Genomic DNA, 20,137 nt, shown 5'->3' with positions numbered 1-20,137 from the left:
GCAGGCTTGTCATCTTCTTCGACGGTTTCGATCTTGGTGACTTCTTGTTTGTCTCCCTTGACCTTCTTGATTACACGAGTGCGGATCTTCTTCTTCTTGGGTTTGCCGTCTTCAGAGATGGTTTCAACAACGCGAACCTCTTCTGGGAGTTCCTGGATCTCCTCTGGTTTCTCTTCTTCGTAAGGAACCTCTTCAACTGTGACTGTAGTCTCCGCAGGCTTGTCATCTTCTTCGACGGTTTCGATCTTGGTGACTTCCTGTTTGTCGCCCTTGACCTTCTTGATTACACGAGTGCGGATCTTCTTCTTCTTGGGCTTGCCGTCTTCAGAGATGGTTTCAACAACGCGAACCTCTTCAGGGAGTTCCTGGATCTCCTCTGGTTTCTCTTCTTCGTAAGGAACCTCTTCAACGGTGACAGTTGTCTCTGGTACCTTGTCATCTTCTTCGACGGTTTCGATCTTGGTGACTTCTTGTTTGTCTCCCTTGACCTTCTTGATTACGCGAGTGCGGATCTTCTTCTTCTTGGGTTTGCCGTCTTCAGAGATGGTTTCAACAACGCGAACCTCTTCTGGGAGTTCCTGGATCTCCTCTGGTTTCTCTTCTTCGTAAGGAACCTCTTCAACTGTGACTGTAGTCTCCGCAGGCTTGTCATCTTCTTCGACGGTTTCGATCTTGGTGACTTCCTGTTTGTCGCCCTTGACCTTCTTGATTACACGAGTGCGGATCTTCTTCTTCTTGGGTTTGCCGTCTTCAGAGATGGTTTCAACAACGCGAACCTCTTCTGGGAGTTCCTGGATCTCCTCTGGTTTCTCTTCTTCGTAAGGAACCTCTTCAATTGTGACTGTAGTCTCCGCAGGCTTGTCATCTTCTTCGACGGTTTCGATCTTGGTGACTTCCTGTTTGTCGCCCTTGACCTTCTTGATTACACGAGTGCGGATCTTCTTCTTCTTGGGCTTGCCGTCTTCAGAGATGGTTTCAACAACGCGAACCTCTTCAGGGAGTTCCTGGATCTCCTCTGGTTTCTCTTCTTCGTAAGGAACCTCTTCAACGGTGACAGTTGTCTCTGGTACCTTGTCATCTTCTTCGACGGTTTCGATCTTGGTGACTTCTTGTTTGTCTCCCTTGACCTTCTTGATTACGCGAGTGCGGATCTTCTTCTTCTTGGGTTTGCCGTCTTCAGAGATGGTTTCAACAACGCGAACCTCTTCTGGGAGTTCCTGGATCTCCTCTGGTTTCTCTTCTTCGTAAGGAACCTCTTCAACTGTGACTGTAGTCTCCGCAGGCTTGTCATCTTCTTCGACGGTTTCGATCTTGGTGACTTCCTGTTTGTCGCCCTTGACCTTCTTGATTACACGAGTGCGGATCTTCTTCTTCTTGGGTTTGCCGTCTTCAGAGATGGTTTCAACAACGCGAACCTCTTCTGGGAGTTCCTGGATCTCCTCTGGTTTCTCTTCTTCGTAAGGAACCTCTTCAACTGTGACTGTAGTCTCCGCAGGCTTGTCATCTTCTTCGACGGTTTCGATCTTGGTGACTTCCTGTTTGTCGCCCTTGACCTTCTTGATTACACGAGTGCGGATCTTCTTCTTCTTGGGTTTGCCGTCTTCAGAGATGGTTTCAACAACGCGAACCCCTTCTGGGAGTTCCTGGATCTCCTCTGGTTTCTCTTCCTCGTAAGGAACCTCTTCAACGGTGACAGTTGTCTCTGGTACCTTGTCATCTTCTTCGACGGTTTCGATCTTGGTGACTTCCTGTTTGTCGCCCTTGACCTTCTTGATTACGCGAGTGCGGATCTTCTTCTTCTTGGGCTTGCCGTCTTCAGAGATGGTTTCAACAACGCGAACCTCTTCTGGGAGTTCCTGGATCTCCTCTGGTTTCTCTTCTTCGTAAGGAACCTCTTCAACGGTGACTGTTGTCTCTGGTACCTTGTCATCTTCTTCGACGGTTTCGATCTTGGTAACTTCTTGTTTGTCGCCCTTGACCTTCTTGATTACGCGAGTGCGGATCTTCTTCTTCTTGGGCTTGCCGTCTTCAGAGATGGTTTCAACAACGCGAACCTCTTCTGGGAGTTCCTGGATCTCCTCTGGTTTCTCTTCTTCGTAAGGAACCTCTTCAACTGTGACTGTAGTCTCCGCAGGCTTGTCATCTTCTTCGACGGTTTCGATCTTGGTGACTTCATGTTTGTCGCCCTTGACCTTCTTGATTACGCGAGTGCGGATCTTCTTCTTCTTGGGCTTGCCGTCTTCAGAGATGGTTTCAACAATGCGAACCTCTTCTGGGAGTTCCTGGATCTCCTCTGGTTTCTCTTCTTCGTAAGGAACCTCTTCAACGGTGACAGTTGTCTCTGGTACCTTGTCATCTTCTTCGACGGTTTCGATCTTGGTAACTTCTTGTTTGTCGCCCTTGACCTTCTTGATTACGCGAGTGCGGATCTTCTTCTTCTTGGTCTTGCCGTCTTCAGAGATGGTTTCAACAACGCGAACCTCTTCTGGGAGTTCCTGGATCTCTTCTGGTTTCTCTTCTTCGTAAGGAACCTCTTCAACGGTGACAGTTGTCTCTGGTACCTTGTCATCTTCTTCGACGGTTTCGATCTTGGTGACTTCTTGTTTGTCGCCCTTGACCTTCTTGATTACGCGAGTGCGGATCTTCTTCTTCTTGGGCTTGCCGTCTTCAGAGATGGTTTCAACAACGCGAACCTCTTCAGGGAGTTCCTGGATCTCCTCTGGTTTCTCTTCCTCGTAAGGAACCTCTTCAACTGTGACTGTAGTCTCCGCAGGATTGTCATCTTCTTCGACGGTTTCGATCTTGGTGACTTCTTGTTTGTCGCCCTTGACCTTCTTGATTACGCGAGTGCGGATCTTCTTCTTCTTGGGCTTGCCGTCTTCAGAGATGGTTTCAACAACGCGAACCTCTTCAGGGAGTTCCTGGATCTCCTCTGGTTTCTCTTCCTCGTAAGGAACCTCTTCAACTGTGACTGTAGTCTCCGCAGGATTGTCATCTTCTTCGACGGTTTCGATCTTGGTGACTTCTTGTTTGTCGCCCTTGACCTTCTTGATTACGCGAGTGCGGATCTTCTTCTTCTTGGGCTTGCCGTCTTCAGAGATGGTTTCAACAACGCGAACCTCTTCTGGGAGTTCCTGGATCTCCTCTGGTTTCTCTTCTTCGTAAGGAACCTCTTCAACTGTGACAGTTGTCTCCGCAGGCTTGTCATCTTCTTCGACGGTTTCGATCTTGGTGACTTCTTGTTTGTCGCCCTTGACCTTCTTGATTACGCGAGTGCGGATATTCTTCTTCTTGGGCTTGCCGTCTTCAGAGATGGTTTCAACAACGCGAACCTCTTCTGGGAGTTCCTGGATCTCCTCTGGTTTCTCTTCTTCGTAAGGAACCTCTTCAACTGTGACTGTAGTCTCCGCAGGCTTGTCATCTTCTTCGACGGTTTCGATCTTGGTGACTTCCTGTTTGTCGCCCTTGACCTTCTTGATTACACGAGTGCGGATCTTCTTCTTCTTGGGCTTGCCGTCTTCAGAGATGGTTTCAACAACGCGAACCTCTTCTGGGAGTTCCTGGATCTCCTCTGGTTTCTCTTCTTCGTAAGGAACCTCTTCAACGGTGACAGTTGTCTCTGGTACCTTGTCATCTTCTTCAACGGTTTCGATCTTGGTGACTTCTTGTTTGTCGCCCTTGACCTTCTTGATTACACGAGTGCGGATCTTCTTCTTCTTGGGTTTGCCGTCTTCGGAGATGGTTTCAACAACGCGAACCTCTTCTGGGAGTTCCTGGATCTCCTCTGGTTTCTCTTCTTCGTAAGGAACCTCTTCAACTGTGACTGTAGTCTCCGCAGGCTTGTCATCTTCTTCGACGGTTTCGATCTTGGTGACTTCTTGTTTGTCGCCCTTGACCTTCTTGATTACGCGAGTGCGGATCTTCTTCTTCTTGGGCTTGCCGTCTTCAGAGATGGTTTCAACAACGCGAACCTCTTCTGGGAGTTCCTGGATCTCCTCTGGTTTCTCTTCTTCGTAAGGAACCTCTTCAACGGTGACAGTTGTCTCTGGTACCTTGTCATCTTCTTCGACGGTTTCGATCTGGGTGACTTCTTGTTTGTCTCCCTTGACCTTCTTGATTACACGAGTGCGGATCTTCTTCTTTTTGGGCTTGCCGTCTTCAGAGATGGTTTCAACAACGCGAACCTCTTCAGGGAGTTCCTGGATTTCCTCTGGTTTCTCTTCCTCGTAAGGAACCTCTTCAACGGTGACAGTTGTCTCTGGTACCTTGTCATCTTCTTCAACGGTTTCGATCTTGGTGACTTCTTGTTTGTCGCCCTTGACCTTCTTGATTACGCGAGTGCGGATCTTCTTCTTCTTGGGTTTGCCGTCTTCGGAGATGGTTTCAACAACGCGAACCTCTTCTGGGAGTTCCTGGATCTCCTCTGGTTTCTCTTCCTCGTAAGGAACCTCTTCAACGGTGACAGTTGTCTCTGGTACCTTGTCATCTTCTTCGACGGTTTCGATCTTGGTAACTTCTTGTTTGTCTCCCTTGACCTTCTTGATTACGCGAGTGCGGATCTTCTTCTTCTTGGGCTTGCCGTCTTCAGAGATGGTTTCAACAACGCGAACCTCTTCAGGGAGTTCCTGGATTTCCTCTGGTTTCTCTTCCTCGTAAGGAACCTCTTCAACGGTGACAGTTGTCTCTGGTACCTTGTCATCTTCTTCGACGGTTTCGATCTTGGTAACTTCTTGTTTGTCTCCCTTGACCTTCTTGATTACGCGAGTGCGGATCTTCTTCTTCTTGGGCTTGCCGTCTTCGGAGATGGTTTCAACAACGCGAACCTCTTCTGGGAGTTCCTGGATCTCCTCTGGTTTCTCTTCCTCGTAAGGAACCTCTTCAACGGTGACAGTTGTCTCTGGTACCTTGTCATCTTCTTCAACGGTTTCGATCTTGGTGACTTCTTGTTTGTCGCCCTTGACCTTCTTGATTACGCGAGTGCGGATCTTCTTCTTCTTGGGTTTGCCGTCTTCGGAGATGGTTTCAACAACGCGAACCTCTTCAGGGAGTTCCTGGATTTCCTCTGGTTTCTCTTCCTCGTAAGGAACATCTTCAACGGTGACAGTTGTCTCTGGTACCTTGTCATCTTCTTCGACGGTTTCGATCTTGGTAACTTCTTGTTTGTCTCCCTTGACCTTCTTGATTACGCGAGTGCGGATCTTCTTCTTCTTGGGCTTGCCGTCTTCAGAGATGGTTTCAACAACGCGAACCTCTTCTTTGAGTTCCTGGATCTCCTCTGGTTTCTCTTCTTCGTAAGGAACCTCTTCAACGGTGACAGTTGTCTCCGCAGGCTTGTCATCTTCTTCGACGGTTTCGATCTTGGTGACTTCTTGTTTGTCGCCCTTGACCTTCTTGATTACGCGAGTGCGGATCTTCTTCTTCTTGGGCTTGCCGTCTTCAGAGATGGTTTCAACAACGCGAACCTCTTCCGGGAGTTCCTGGATCTCTTCTGGTTTCTCTTCTTCGTAAGGAACCTCTTCAACGGTGACAGTTGTCTCTGGTACCTTGTCATCTTCTTCGACGGTTTCGATCTTGGTGACTTCTTGTTTGTCTCCCTTGACCTTCTTGATTACACGAGTGCGGATCTTCTTCTTTTTGGGCTTGCCGTCTTCAGAGATGGTTTCAACAACGCGAACCTCTTCTGGGAGTTCCTGGATCTCTTCTGGTTTCTCCTCTTCGTAAGGAACCTCTTCAACGGTGACAGTTGTCTCTGGTACCTTGTCATCTTCTTCGACGGTTTCGATCTTGGTGACTTCTTGTTTGTCGCCCTTGACCTTCTTGATTACGCGAGTGCGGATCTTCTTCTTCTTGGGCTTTCCGTCTTCAGAGATGGTTTCAACAACGCGAACTTCTTCCGGGAGTTCCTGGATCTCTTCTGGTTTCTCTTCTTCGTAAGGAACCTCTTCAACGGTGACAGTTGTCTCTGGTACCTTGTCATCTTCTTCGACGGTTTCGATCTTGGTAACTTCTTGTTTGTCGCCCTTGACCTTCTTGATTACGCGAGTGCGGATCTTCTTCTTCTTGGGCTTGCCGTCTTCAGAGATGGTTTCAACAACGCGAACCTCTTCAGGGAGTTCCTGGATCTCCTCTGGTTTCTCTTCCTCGTAAGGAACCTCTTCAACGGTGACAGTTGTCTCTGGAACCTTGTCATCTTCTTCGACGGTTTCGATCTTGGTGACTTCTTGTTTGTCGCCCTTGACCTTCTTGATTACGCGAGTGCGGATCTTCTTCTTCTTGGGCTTGCCGTCTTCAGAGATGGTTTCAACAACGCGAACCTCTTCAGGGAGTTCCTGGATCTCCTCTGGTTTCTCTTCCTCGTAAGGAACCTCTTCAACGGTGACAGTTGTCTCTGGTACCTTGTCATCTTCTTCGACGGTTTCGATCTTGGTGACTTCTTGTTTGTCGCCCTTGACCTTCTTGATTACGCGAGTGCGGATCTTCTTCTTCTTGGGCTTGCCGTCTTCAGAGATGGTTTCAACAACGCGAACCTCTTCTGGGAGTTCCTGGATCTCTTCTGGTTTCTCTTCTTCGTAAGGAACCTCTTCAACGGTGACAGTTGTCTCTGGTACCTTGTCATCTTCTTCGACGGTTTCGATCTTGGTGACTTCTTGTTTGTCGCCCTTGACCTTCTTGATTACGCGAGTGCGGATCTTCTTCTTCTTGGGCTTGCCGTCTTCAGAGATGGTTTCAACAACGCGAACCTCTTCAGGGAGTTCCTGGATCTCCTCTGGTTTCTCTTCCTCGTAAGGAACCTCTTCAACGGAGACAGTTGTCTCTGGAACCTTGTCATCTTCTTCGACGGTTTCGATCTTGGTGACTTCTTGTTTGTCGCCCTTGACCTTCTTGATTACGCGAGTGCGGATCTTCTTCTTCTTGGGCTTGCCGTCTTCAGAGATGGTTTCAACAACGCGAACCTCTTCAGGGAGTTCCTGGATCTCCTCTGGTTTCTCTTCCTCGTAAGGAACCTCTTCAACGGTGACTGTAGTCTCCGCAGGCTTGTCATCTTCTTCGACGGTTTCGATCTTGGTGACTTCTTGCTTGTCTCCCTTGACCTTCTTGATTACGCGAGTGCGGATCTTCTTCTTCTTGGGCTTGCCGTCTTCGGAGATGGTTTCAACAACGCGAACCTCTTCAGGGAGTTCCTGCATCTCCTCTGGTTTCTCTTCCTCGTAAGGAACCTCTTCAACGGTGACAGTTGTCTCTGGTACCTTGTCATCTTCTTCGACGGTTTCGATCTTGGTGACTTCTTGTTTGTCGCCCTTGACCTTCTTGATTACGCGAGTGCGGATCTTCTTCTTCTTGGGCTTGCCGTCTTCAGAGATGGTTTCAACAACGCGAACCTCTTCAGGGAGTTCCTGGATCTCCTCTGGTTTCTCTTCCTCGTAAGGAACCTCTTCAACGGTGACTGTAGTCTCCGCAGGCTTGTCATCTTCTTCGACGGTTTCGATCTTGGTGACTTCTTGCTTGTCTCCCTTGACCTTCTTGATTACACGAGTGCGGATCTTCTTCTTCTTGGGCTTGCCGTCTTCAGAGATGGTTTCAACAACGCGAACCTCTTCAGGGAGTTCCTGCATCTCCTCTGGTTTCTCTTCCTCGTAAGGAACCTCTTCAACGGTGACAGTTGTCTCTGGAACCTTGTCATCTTCTTCGACGGTTTCGATCTTGGTGACTTCTTGCTTGTCTCCCTTGACCTTCTTGATTACACGAGTGCGGATCTTCTTCTTCTTGGGCTTTCCGTCTTCAGAGATGGTTTCAACAATGCGAACCTCTTCAGGGAGTTCCTGGATCTTCTCTGGTTTCTCTTCCTCGTAAGGAACCTCTTCAACGGTGACAGTTGTCTCTGGTACCTTGTCATCTTCTTCGACGGTTTCGATCTTGGTGACTTCTTGTTTGTCTCCCTTGACCTTCTTGATTACACGAGTGCGGATCTTCTTCTTCTTGGGCTTGCCGTCTTCAGAGATGGTTTCAACAACGCGAACCTCTTCAGGGAGTTCCTGCATCTCCTCTGGTTTCTCTTCCTCGTAAAGAACCTCTTCAACGGTGACAGTTGTCTCTGGTACCTTGTCATCTTCTTCGACGGTTTCGATCTTGGTGACTTCTTGTTTGTCGCCCTTGACCTTCTTGATTACGCGAGTGCGGATCTTCTTCTTCTTGGGCTTTCCGTCTTCAGAGATGGTTTCAACAACGCGAACCTCTTCAGGGAGTTCCTGCATCTCCTCTGGTTTCTCTTCCTCGTAAGGAACCTCTTCAACGGTGACAGTTGTCTCTGGTACCTTGTCATCTTCTTCGACGGTTTCGATCTTGGTGACTTCTTGTTTGTCGCCCTTGACCTTCTTGATTACGCGAGTGCGGATCTTCTTCTTCTTGGGCTTTCCGTCTTCAGAGATGGTTTCAACAACGCGAACCTCTTCTGGGAGTTCCTGAATCTCTTCTGGTTTCACTTCTTCGTAAGGAACCTCTTCAACGGTGACAGTTGTCTCTGGTACCTTGTCATCTTCTTCGACGGTTTCGATCTTGGTGACTTCTTGTTTGTCGCCCTTGACCTTCTTGATTACGCGAGTGCGGATCTTCTTCTTCTTGGGCTTGCCGTCTTCAGAGATGGTTTCAACAACGCGAACCTCTTCTGGGAGTTCCTGGATCTCCTCTGGTTTCTCTTCTTCGTAAGGAACCTCTTCAACTGTGACTGTAGTCTCCGCAGGCTTGTCATCTTCTTCGACGGTTTCGATCTTGGTGACTTCTTGTTTGTCGCCCTTGACCTTCTTGATTACACGAGTGCGGATCTTCTTTTTCTTGGGTTTGCCGTCTTCCGATATTTCCTCGATAATTTGCAGAGTTTCGGGGGTTTCCGTGATTGTTGTTTCATTAGTTTCTTGTTTGTGTTTGGGTGTCTTTTGTGGTGTGGTGTGTGGTGTGTCTGTAGTTTTTTTTGTATCTGTGTAAAAAAGTGTGCGTTTAATATAAAGTTCTGTTTGAGGAATGTGGGTTTGCTTTGTTCTGTGTAATATGTGCTTGTGCTTTGGTTCTGGAGGGTCGAAGGGTGGTGGTAATGGAAGTAATACGCCTTTTTTTGCTGAACTTCTTAGACTAAACTTAGTTGGATACTTACCCACAGGTCGTGTTACCGTTTTAACATTAAAAATCTCTTGTGTAAGACTCTCCTCTAACAGTTTCTTTGTGTGGTCTTCATCTTTCGATGTGTAAATTGTGGCTTGTGACTCGTTTGTGGTGGAAAGTGCTACAGCATGTGTTACCCTTTCGGGTAGTGCAGTTTCAGGCATTGATTTTGGGAGGAGGAGGTCAGAGGTATCCTCCGACACAAATTGTGTTGTCTGTAAAGCATTCTTCAGGTTTTCCTCAACCAGTGTTGGGTGTATCTTCTCCCCAGTGCGTGTGACACTCGGACTCGTTGTTGTGGTTGTGTGGAATATGTCTGGTTGTTCTGTTGTGGCTATGGATGTTGTGTTTTCTTTGATACGTATACTTGCGTTCTGTGGCTGTATGTGTTCTTGTTCCTCACTATCTAACAGATTGACATTCTCCTGTGCGATTGTTTGCTCATTCAGATACGTACTCTGTGTGGTAATCGTAGGAAGCGCTTGTTTCTCATCTACTTGAGAGCTTGTGATCGTCTCCCGAATGGTTCCCTTCTCATGCAGCACACTGGTCACGGCTGCAACTCGTGTATCAGCTGGTGCAAGCTTTGCCTGCTCCCTGGATGGGAGTCCTTCTTCCAGCAAAGTGCTCACAACCTCACAGGGAAGCTGCTCGCTTTGCAGTACATTTTTGTGAGGCACAGTTTCAGGTGTTGCTTTTCCCTCCAGGGGTTTCTCGGTCGGAACACGACCCAAGAATGGCATCACAGACACCTCTTCCACCACCGAAACCTTTAACTCAGAAATCACAGTGGTATCCGTTGATGGCAACACACTAATTGGCTTAAAATCCCCATGTCCCTCGAAATTCTCATAGACATTAACGGTAGAGCTTTCGATAGGTTTCAGGAGCTGTTCTACAGAACTTGGCTTTGTGCGGATACGACGATCGTCCTGCTCTAGGGCCAACTCCGGTGACTGTTCACAGGTCTGTTGTTCGGCCACACTTGCAGTCTCATGTGGCGCCTGGCGCGTGACTTGGGCCTTGCCCTCGTCTGGCTTTTGCAGTTCATACGATTCCTGAATCGAACTGATGCCCAGAACCTCTTCGGTTACCAGAGATTTTTTCTTCAGTTCCACCTTGGACACACGGGCGGTGTCCCCATCGCGAATGTGCTCCAGCGGTAGATTTTCTTCTTTGAGAAGCGTTGATTGTATGGTTGTCACATGGGCACGATTGATGTCGGAATCCTCAACGATCTTTATGAACTGACCTTCTTGTTCCAGCATCCCCTTAATATCTTTTGTGATCTCATATGTATTGACCTCTGATATCGTGCTATGGACATTCGTTTCATCCGATTTTACCTTTGCTTGGGCCAGATTTTCATATTCAATATTGGCTTCACCCTCCAGCTCGAGTGTTAGTTGGGTTTCCACCATGTGCGATTGAGTGATTATCTCGCTGGACGTAGGACTCACTTGGAATGTGGCAGGACCTTGTGGCGTCTCTATTTGATTTACATTTTCCATGGGAATCACTTGAGTGATGAGTGTCTCCCTCTGTGTGCCCTCAATGAAGGGTTTGCCATACAATTCTTGAAGGATCTCCGGCAGGGTCTCTTCCTTATCCATAATTAAGTCATCGAATTGAACCTGCACCTTCCTGGACTCCACGCCAGTGACTAGATGTCTCTGTGCCTCTTGTGGCACTGTTGTCTGTGTATCTGGGATGCGTTCGGAGGATTCCAGCGCCAACACATCGGATGTTGTGGTGCCTTGGAGGAGATCTACCACAGACTTTGCTGTGGCCTCCTGGTGCTTGAGAGCTTCGATTGGGGACTCCTTTTGGAAGACGCCCGGTTGGGTGTCCACCGATGTAGCCTTGAACATGACATCCATCGACTCGGCAGCGCTAACGGCTGCTATATCTGTAGTTTTCTGTAGATTCTCGGACTCCTCGATACCCTGGACCTCGCTGACTGTTACCTCGTGCTGCCTGCCTTCATACGTGGACTGGGCCACTCGCTCGTCTGTTGGCAGAGTGACCAAATCATCGACATCCTCTACAGTCTGTGTCCTCGTGGTAATCGGTAATCCAAGCTGTGAGGGTATCTCATCTGCTGTGGCCACTGCATAGGTTTGTTCTGGCGCTGCAAGCATCTTCGCTGCCTCCACAGTCTGCTGCAGTTCGGTGGCATGTGTGTGTGCCAATTCGTGGGTGACTTGTGCCTGTTGCACGCTACATTTATCTGTTGGACGATCCTCGCCCATGGACTCATAGACGGCTGTGGTATCTACCATTTTTGCATGCAGATTGGTGGCATCTTCCATTAGTTTCGCCATCTGCTGTGGTGTACTTTCCTCGCCCAGCAGCTTCTCCGATTCCAGCACCCTCTGATCCTCAAGGATAATGGAGTGGCTTAGATTATCTTGAACTTTGACGGCTGTACGCTGATCTGTTTGCTTTGCTTCGAAAGGTTGTGTTCCATCAACGACAAGGCACTCGGTGACTGTTGTATGCTCGTGTGGCACCATAGACTGTTGAGGACTTAAGATTTCCGGCTGTATGGCGTCCAGAGATTTGGATACAGTATCATATACTGTGGTCTCTGTGGATTTTGTTTCATCTAAAAGATCCATTCTGGGTGAGGCATATTTATCGGAGACACTAAAGTCCTCTAGCTTTCCAGTGCTTTGGTTTGCCAGAACTCCCTCGGTGAGGGCTGCCTTCAGCAGATCTGCAGCCACGGGTCTGGCCTGCTCTGCCTCTGGGGCAAGTACTCGCAGCTCTTCCTCATGCTCAAAGGTATCCTCCTGGCGAGCCAAGGCCAATCCTGTGGTGGAGTCCAAGGCAATCTTCACGAGCTGTTCGCTTGGCTGTGGCACACCTTCCAGCAGCTGCTCCTTCTCCAGGACTTCTGTTTCACGCACATTTACCTCGTGGCAGCTATCGATAATGGATTGTCCCGTGGCCGCATGTGGCAGGTGGCCACTCAACTCGGAAACTTGATCCAAAATATTGACACTCTCCGAGAGTGGAGTTTTCTGTGAGAATTCATTGAGTTTCGGTCGAATCTGAACCTCCTGTGGGGCATCTTTGTCCCTCAATTCCTCTGTCCTTTCGCTCACAATTGCTGTGCTGGTCCTTAAAGCTGAAGTTTCTTCCATGATTTCTATATTCGTGACAGCTGATTTCTGATAGTCCGGTGAGGCATAATCCTGCAAACCCTCGAGTGGCGTGATTTCCTCGACCTTTGGCAATGTGATCTCTCCTATATTCAAATGTGCCTGCTGTTGTGGCACTCTCTGCTGCTCATCGATGCCCTGCAACGATTCCATATGCTGAGATCTCTCTGTACTTGCAACCTGCAGGGCCCTGGCTGCTCCAATGGCTGCCGATTGGAATGGCTGTGGTTCTGCTAAGGGGATTTCCGTTTCCTGCTCTAAGGTAACGCACGAACTGGTCTCCAATTGTGGCAACAAATCAAATTGTGATTCGGTTTGCTGTGCTTGGGGCTGGACATCCAGCGGACGTGGCTGTAGGGTCTCCAGAGGCGACTGTTCCATGACATTGGTGCCATATTGCTGTGGCATGCTGACATCAGCACGGGCTGCCGTGGGCTTGCCCTCCTCTGGCTGTTGCCCCGTGGACTCCATGGCAATAATCTCCATTCCCTCGGCGTGCCGGAAGTCTTCTGTGGCGGGATGGGCCTTCGTTTGCTGTTGTTTTGGCAGTGTATCTGCCAGTTCGGTGCTCGTTTCACTGATCTGTACACTCGTTACTTCCAGCGGCTGTTGGGTTTCATCCATCAAGACGGTGCCGCTCTTGAGTTCGGGCTGTGGCAGCGCCTCCAGATAGCTGGTACCTTCCATTAGATCGGGCTTTGATGCCACTCCAATGGGCATTGTATCCAGAACCTGAATCGCAGACACGGAACGTGTATCTGCCGGAGCAATATCCCCGGACGTTTGTCCAGGATGCACCTCAAAGACAGTTGTTACTCTGAGATCCACTGGGATTATCTTTTCTGTAGCTGATTGCTCAGTTTGCGATACATCCTGGGGGAATGTTTGCTCCTTTTCGGCCACCGTATCTTGCTTGATCTCCAGTGCGCCAGTCTCCTCCACGATATTGATTGTGGCGTCCACAAACTCTGGCACCACAGACAGGAGCTCCTCCTCCGTGTGAATTATAGTGGGAGCTGCCTGCACCTCTGCCACGAGTTCGCCCTCAGAGATGTTGATCTTTCCCTGTCCCTTGGGCTGTTCCACAACTGGAACAGCACCCAAGGTGTCGTATAGCGCCTCCTGATTGCTCTCAGCAGTGCCATAAGCCTTGGTTAGCGTTTCCTTTGCGGGCTTTGTAGACTCCACATGGGGTTCGATCAGATCCTGGGCCATTTCTACGAGATTTGTCTCTAGAGTTTCGCCAATTGTCAGGGCACTCGATTGTCCGCGGGTGCCCTCAACGCTCTTTGGTGTCGCCTGTACACCCAAATCAGTTGGTGCCTCCTCAGTCGAGACGGTTTCCTGGGTTACAACATGGAACTGCGTTTCCATTTCCATTACGGCTTTCCTTTCATCGGTTTTGAAGTCTGGCATTTGCTCTTCCAACGGACTCTGAGCATCTGCTTGGGTGTTAAGCAATCCTTCGGTTAATACCAAATGTTGCAAGGCTTTGGTGTCTGCCACGCGTGGCTTGGTTTCGCTTTCTGCCACAGACTCAAATGTTTCTGTTTCCTGAGTGACGAGTGGAACTTCTTCTGGCTTGAGTGTGACATCGGCCATACCTTTGGTGGGTTGTGTCTCCTGGACTATAGTGTCCACACTTTCAAGGACCTCCGAGGCACTGGTGCTCACCGATTTATGCTCTAGAATTGTCCTTGATGATGTCTCCGTGCGAACCTCCACTGAGGGCTTTAGTTCCCCCACAGAATCCTCTGGTTGGCATTCGCTTATGGCCAGGCTTACATTTGATGTTAATTCTGGATAAATCTTCTCGGCTGTTGGCTTTATCTGAACGATATCTTTGCCCAAAGTTTCACTAATCGTTTCTTCGGTTATCAAAAGACTTTCCTGATCCCGAAAATGCGATTCAATAGTCTCCTCCTTCATGGATTTGCCCTGCCTAAGTTGCTCAATTGCCTCTAAAATCTGAGGCTGCTCCTCTGTTAGCTCATGGGACAACAGAATGTCACCATGCGCCTGCTGTCCCACAGCTTTCACTGGCTGCAGATCATCAATGACCTCTTCGATGCTTGTGGCTTCCACCAGCAAAGGACGCGATTCCTTGACCCTCCGCTGGGCCTTGACGCTCTTGGGTATCTTTGAGGGTTTCAGTTCTTTGGGCGAGGCCTCACGTGCCTCTGTTTCGGTGACATCAACAGCATGTTGATGCCGCACTTCAATTTGTTCACTCAAGTGAGTTTCTTTTGGTCCTGCAGAGTCCTGGGGGAGTGCCACATCGAGTGGCAGACACTCCTCACTGATGGCCAATATCTTTTGGGGCAGTATATCGTCCTGCACTATTGCTGGTTGCGGTTTCGGTGTTGAAAGCTCTGTGGTCTCTGCACTGGCAATGGTTTCGATCGTGTCTTTGGATACATGTTGCATGGATAGTGTTTCGTATGGCAGGACAAGCTCCTTCAATTGCTCGACAGTTTCATCCGCTGCAATGGCTGTGATTTCTTCCTGTATTTGTACCTCTTCCCGTATCTCTATCTGTTGCTGTACCTCTTCCTGTATCTGTGTTTGTTCTGTATGTTTCTTATGCTTTTTCTGCGTTTTCTTTTTCACAATTTGCTGTTGGACAACAGCAACCACCTCCTCTTCTACTTCTTCTGCTGCTGCTGCTGTTACTGTTGCTGTTGCTGCTGACTGTATGTGCACTTGTTCTTGTTGTTGTACGAGTATCTGTTCTTGTTGTATCTTTTCTTGTTGCTGTATGAATTTTGTATCCACTTTTGTGGTTGCTGTTTCTGTGAATGTAATGTTTATTAAACAATGACAATGTCTCGGACCTCTCTACTAGTATTTGTGTGGTTGGCGGTTGGTTTTGTGTGTTTTGCAGAGAACAATAAATGAGATTTAAAATATTTGCCGAAAGCCAAACCAAAAGCGTTCTATTCATCAATTAGTATTTGTAGTATACAAGTAATATATACATACATATGTACATATCTAATAGCCAGTGCCGTAAAGCGGTAAAATGAGTTGCACAGAAAAACATTAAATAATTTTTAAGACGGGGTCATAGAATATCTTACCTCATTGTGGCATGGGTTGGCGGTGCATCATCTGGGGGGTGGGGAGTGCATTTCGTGCATTGATTGAAGCGACTCTTCGACGTGTACTCTTGTCATCGAATGAGCATTTTGAAGAAGCAAAAGCATTATAGTGGGCATGAAAATCAATAGTTATATCGCTTATATGGTATTTAGAGCTGCAGCAAGATATACATACATATACGATATATATAGCTTTGGGTATTTTCTTGTTGTTGTTTTTTTAGTGATGGTTGATTAGCTGTTAATGGGGAATACTACTTGTCATATTAAAAGACTCTTGTTTGGAATACTCTGTAGAATATACACATGATTTTTCTTTTGATTTCTTTTTTTTTTTTTAATTGTTATATTTTGTTTCTCAATGTCATAAATATTAATATTTTTGAGACTTTAGTTCATATATGGTGGGAGCGTGGTGTTGGTTTTTGGTGGTATACATCGTTACTGGTGGTAGGATTTCGTTATATATATAGACATTTATATATATAGATTGGTGGTGGTTGTTTTTGTTTGTTTTACAGATCGTCTGTGTTTATGTTCAAACCTTCTTCAACAATTATCGTTCGTTCCTCAATAAATGTTTCCTCTACACGAGGGGGGTTTTTTTTTTGTTGTTTCGAGGGATTTCATGGGTTTTGTTGTGGTGCACGCAAAGGTAAATTTTTGTTTACAAAGCAGATTTGACATGTTAAAAAAATGAAAAAAATAAAATAAAAGATAAATAGATTTTCTTATCGCGTAAATATCTACTTAAAGCTTTTTTGCGCATAATACTCACCGATTTTGACATGCGTTATAGCCTCGTGACTTTCAATTATTTGCGATGTCTCTACTATTCTCTAGATTTCCGATTTCACAAAACCAAAAGTATACAAATGAAATTGTTGAAAAAAAAGTGAATGAAAATCATTTATCTGACCTAATCAGAGCCCGCAAAAAACCCTCAAAAATTATCAATGATCTGCTCACCAAAAAAGAAAGAATACAAATTTCAGGTGATAGAAAAAAACAGAAAAATTAACAACAAAATAGTCAAAAAGGAAATAAACAAAAATCGTTTTTTGGCGCATTTAAAAATAAAACCAAATGTTTCTTTTTGCTTTAAATTGAATTAGGTCCGTAAAAAAATTAAATTTAAATTTATTGTTGATTTTCTTAAGGTCCCTAACAGTTTTGAGGGTTTTTTGTACGCTTCGCTCCTAATTTGTTTTCTTTATATTTTTAATTAATAAATTTGAATCCCAATTTAAACACAGAAATGAAATTTTAAATAGATTTTTTTCTTTCCAACAAAAATAAGAACGAGAAACGACAAACGAGTAACAGAAATTCAAACCTCCTTTCCGCATATCTTCCAGTCCTGCGATATGAAATCCTCCCTAACAAACTTTCGTATGACAATCTCGATCGTGATCTCGTATGTCTGTATCATCCGTATAAAGGCCTTGAAGCCGACGGTGGCAGCTAGAATGGTCTCATCCTCGTTGGAAGATTCACTCAGGATTTGGGTGATCAACTCCTCGTGACCCTCGCGCTCTACCAGCTGCACCAGAGCTGCCTGAGATTCGGGCTTCTTCAGGGATATAAATATATTCTGCTCGTACATGTACGTGATCTCGTAGTGAGTGCAGCCATAGCGCAGGAGGAGGCCAATGGTGGCCAGGTCTCTGAGCGCTGCCTCGCCCGAGGCACCAAAGGACACAGCCTCAATGGATTCGAGCAGCCACTGCACCTCTTCGTGCTGCGATATCACATGTATGTCCTCAATGGTGATGGTCTTTTGCGTAATTTTGGTGCGTATCAGTTCGACGGTTTTTGTCAGCTCAATCGTCTTGCTGGATGTGTATTTTATGTCCTCTTTGGCAGACTTTTCTTCTTTAATTTCTTCTTTAATTTCTTCTTTAATTTCTTCTTTGATTTCTTCTTTAATTTCTTCTCTGATTTCTTCAACTTCTTCGATCTCTTCCTCAACATCTGATTCGTATTCTTCTATGACTTGACTCTTGCGTATCTCTGCATCAGCAATCTTGCGATCCTTGACCTGCATCACCTCGGAAATCTCACTCTTCTCTACGAGTATAGAGACAGGTTGTTTCACTTTGTAGACATTCATTGTCGTTGTGGCCGCAGGGACTATACGTATCTCTGTCTTTTGCATCGCCGATGCACCCGTTCGCTTGACCATTGACGAGGTCTTCCTTCCACCAGCTTTCTTTTTGATAATCCTTTTGGTCTCTACAATCTCCTCCACATTGGATGTTGATGATATTTCGAATTTGGCACGCGACATTGTCATGCCAATCTCATTGATTAGCTTGCAATTGTAGTAGCCGCAGTCGTCTTGTGTGATTTTCAATATCTCCAATGTGGCCTCGTGCTCCTCGACTACCATGCGATACTTTTCGGATGCCCTAAGCTGTACATTGTTGAAATACCATTGAATATCTATAGAGAGAGACGACGACTGTCAGACTGTCTCCCTTGTTGATCTCACGCTTTCACTTATTTTCTTATACTATACCTGGCACAGGATTGCCTGCAAATTGTATGTAAAACTTTGCCGTTTCCCCCAGGGCACAGCGGCTGTCGCGCATTTCATTTAGTAGCGATGGCGAGCATTTAGCAGCTAAAAAGCGAGATATAAAAATTGGCATATATCTATGGATTAGATAACTACAGATACCATCTAAAAGCAGTGCATTGGATGGAATGGATTGAGTGATTGATTGTATCTATGCGCCAGTGTACTTACACTTACTGATTGTTTTTTGGTTGTCTGTTTTAAGAGTATTATGTTTTAAATGATTTTAACAAAATATAGAACACAAAACACGGATTTAGTGTGTGGCATGCAACAAGTTTTGGTGGTTTATAGAGCTATCTACATAAAGTGTGAGGATTGCAAGCAGCGTTCTGAAGGGGAATTGTTATACGAATTTCTTTGATTTTCAGTTTGAACATTTTTTTTTTTTTTGGATTTAATTTTAATATATATATTTTTTTTGGTTTGTTAGTTTTGGTATATAAAATTTGGAATAAAGTGTAAGATTTGGAACTGGAACATGGAACATGGAACCAATTATATACGATGTATTACTTGCAGATGAGAGATACACACACAGATACAATGATACTGTGCTACTACTGTAAGAGATACATTTTTGAATATACAAAAAGATAGATTATACTAACAAAAAAAAAAAAATAGGCGTTTACTAATTATTTTAAAAGTTCAGATCTTTGTGTGGTATGTGTGGCGGGGGTAGGGGTAGGGTAGGGTAAGCCTTAGAGCTGTAGGAGTAAGAGGGACAGAGCCATAACTAAATCTGAGTGCGTGTGTGGCAACACTGTACATTGGGACAAATACAATAGATAGAGATAGAAACAAAAGACAGACGAGATAGAAGACATTGGACAAGAATTTTGTATGTGAATTTGTTTGTTTGTTTTCTTGGTTTTAAGACAAAATTACAGACAAAAGACAGGAATTTATTGTTGGATTGTTGTGTTTTTTTTTTTTTTTTTGTTTTTTGGAGAACACGAAAGATTATAGAAACACATATACACATAACAGTGGAACAAACGAGAGAGAGATAGAGAGAGAGAGAGCGGCTGAAAGAGAGAGATACATACCTTTGAGTGCCACCTGCATTTCTTCCATTTGTGTGACCCATTCTGGTTTACGATAATCCTTTGATCCAACAATGCCTTATATAAGATATAGATACGGTAGAATCATTAAATATTTATCAAGAGAGAGAGAGACACAAAAAGATACATTTTGCCTGCAAAAGATACGTTTTTTTTTTTCTTTTTTAACTTAAACTAAATTCAGTGTGCTGTGTGCCTCAAAAAATAAAGTGTTTCTTTTTTTTGGAGGGATATTTTTGGGTGGTTAGGATTAGGGAGAAGGATTTTAATGCTGCTACAACCTGTAAAAGAATTTTAACTAACAAAATTCCAAAAATAAATATATAGAAAATATATATATATATATAAACAAATATATATGTATGTATGTAGATATATCCTATAGATAGAACCCATAAATGATAGTGATAGTAGTACCTTCCACAGAAAATTCAGCCGTTGTCACTGCCACGCCCAATGGATTGTATGCCTCAAAACTGATGGTGCCCCAATCATCGGGATACACATTATTGATCACCAGCACCGAGGTGCCATCGTCGAAATTCTCAATTTGATATTCCTCGGAGGCAAAGATTTGCTCATCGTCGCGCAGCCATTTGACCTTTGGTTTGGGCCGGCCAATGACCTTGACCTCCAGCTTGGGCTGTTCACCCTCTTTGGGTTCGATTTTCTCTGGTAGTTTCTTAATGATTTTCGGTGCTTGTTCGTCGATTGAGAGGGTCTACAGAAAAAAGATTGGGGAGAGGAGGAATATCATCGATTGATTTCACTCTTTCTCGGGGCTGTGAGAGAGGGTTCTCTCTGGGTTCTGGGTTCTTACTCTATCAAGTAGATCCTCCTCAGATCCAGTGAGTCCAGTGATTTCAGAATCGGGGATATATTCAAATGCTAAAAGATACATACAGTCGAAAGAGCATTATCCACAAGGAACACACAAGGAACCGAATGCAGAGAAACACAAACAGAAACGAGGAAAACGAGGAAAACGAAGCAACGAGGAAAGGATTTATTTACAAAAGGAAATGGGAAGGAAAATATACACAGAGACAGACAGAGAGTGAGATA

At 45.8% G+C, this 20,137-nt stretch overlaps 1 protein-coding gene across 1 annotated transcript in view; it reads right to left on the bottom strand.

Annotated features, from left to right (window-relative positions):
- LOC111081117 (titin) overlaps positions 1-20,137 on the bottom strand; it is an 82,818-nt gene that overhangs the window by 31,466 nt on the left and 31,215 nt on the right. Inside the window, exons 16-25 of the mRNA XM_041593899.1 lie at positions 19,893-19,960; positions 19,490-19,793; positions 19,055-19,129; positions 17,943-18,047; positions 16,758-17,866; positions 16,200-16,260; positions 15,966-16,007; positions 15,024-15,112; positions 8,070-14,936; positions 3,597-6,791 (exon numbers count right to left, since the gene is read on the bottom strand). Coding sequence (XP_041449833.1) covers positions 3,597-6,791; positions 8,070-14,936; positions 15,024-15,112; positions 15,966-16,007; positions 16,200-16,260; positions 16,758-17,866; positions 17,943-18,047; positions 19,055-19,129; positions 19,490-19,793; positions 19,893-19,960 — 11,915 coding nt within the window. The remainder of the gene's footprint in view (positions 1-3,596; positions 6,792-8,069; positions 14,937-15,023; positions 15,113-15,965; positions 16,008-16,199; positions 16,261-16,757; positions 17,867-17,942; positions 18,048-19,054; positions 19,130-19,489; positions 19,794-19,892; positions 19,961-20,137) is intronic.

Source organism: Drosophila obscura, unplaced genomic scaffold, assembly GCF_018151105.1.
Source record: "Drosophila obscura isolate BZ-5 IFL unplaced genomic scaffold, ASM1815110v1 contig_1, whole genome shotgun sequence".
Lineage (NCBI taxonomy): Eukaryota > Metazoa > Arthropoda > Insecta > Diptera > Drosophilidae > Drosophila > Drosophila obscura.
The sequence above is the reverse complement of the archived record's forward strand: the minus strand, read 5'-3'. Positions and strand labels throughout refer to the sequence as shown.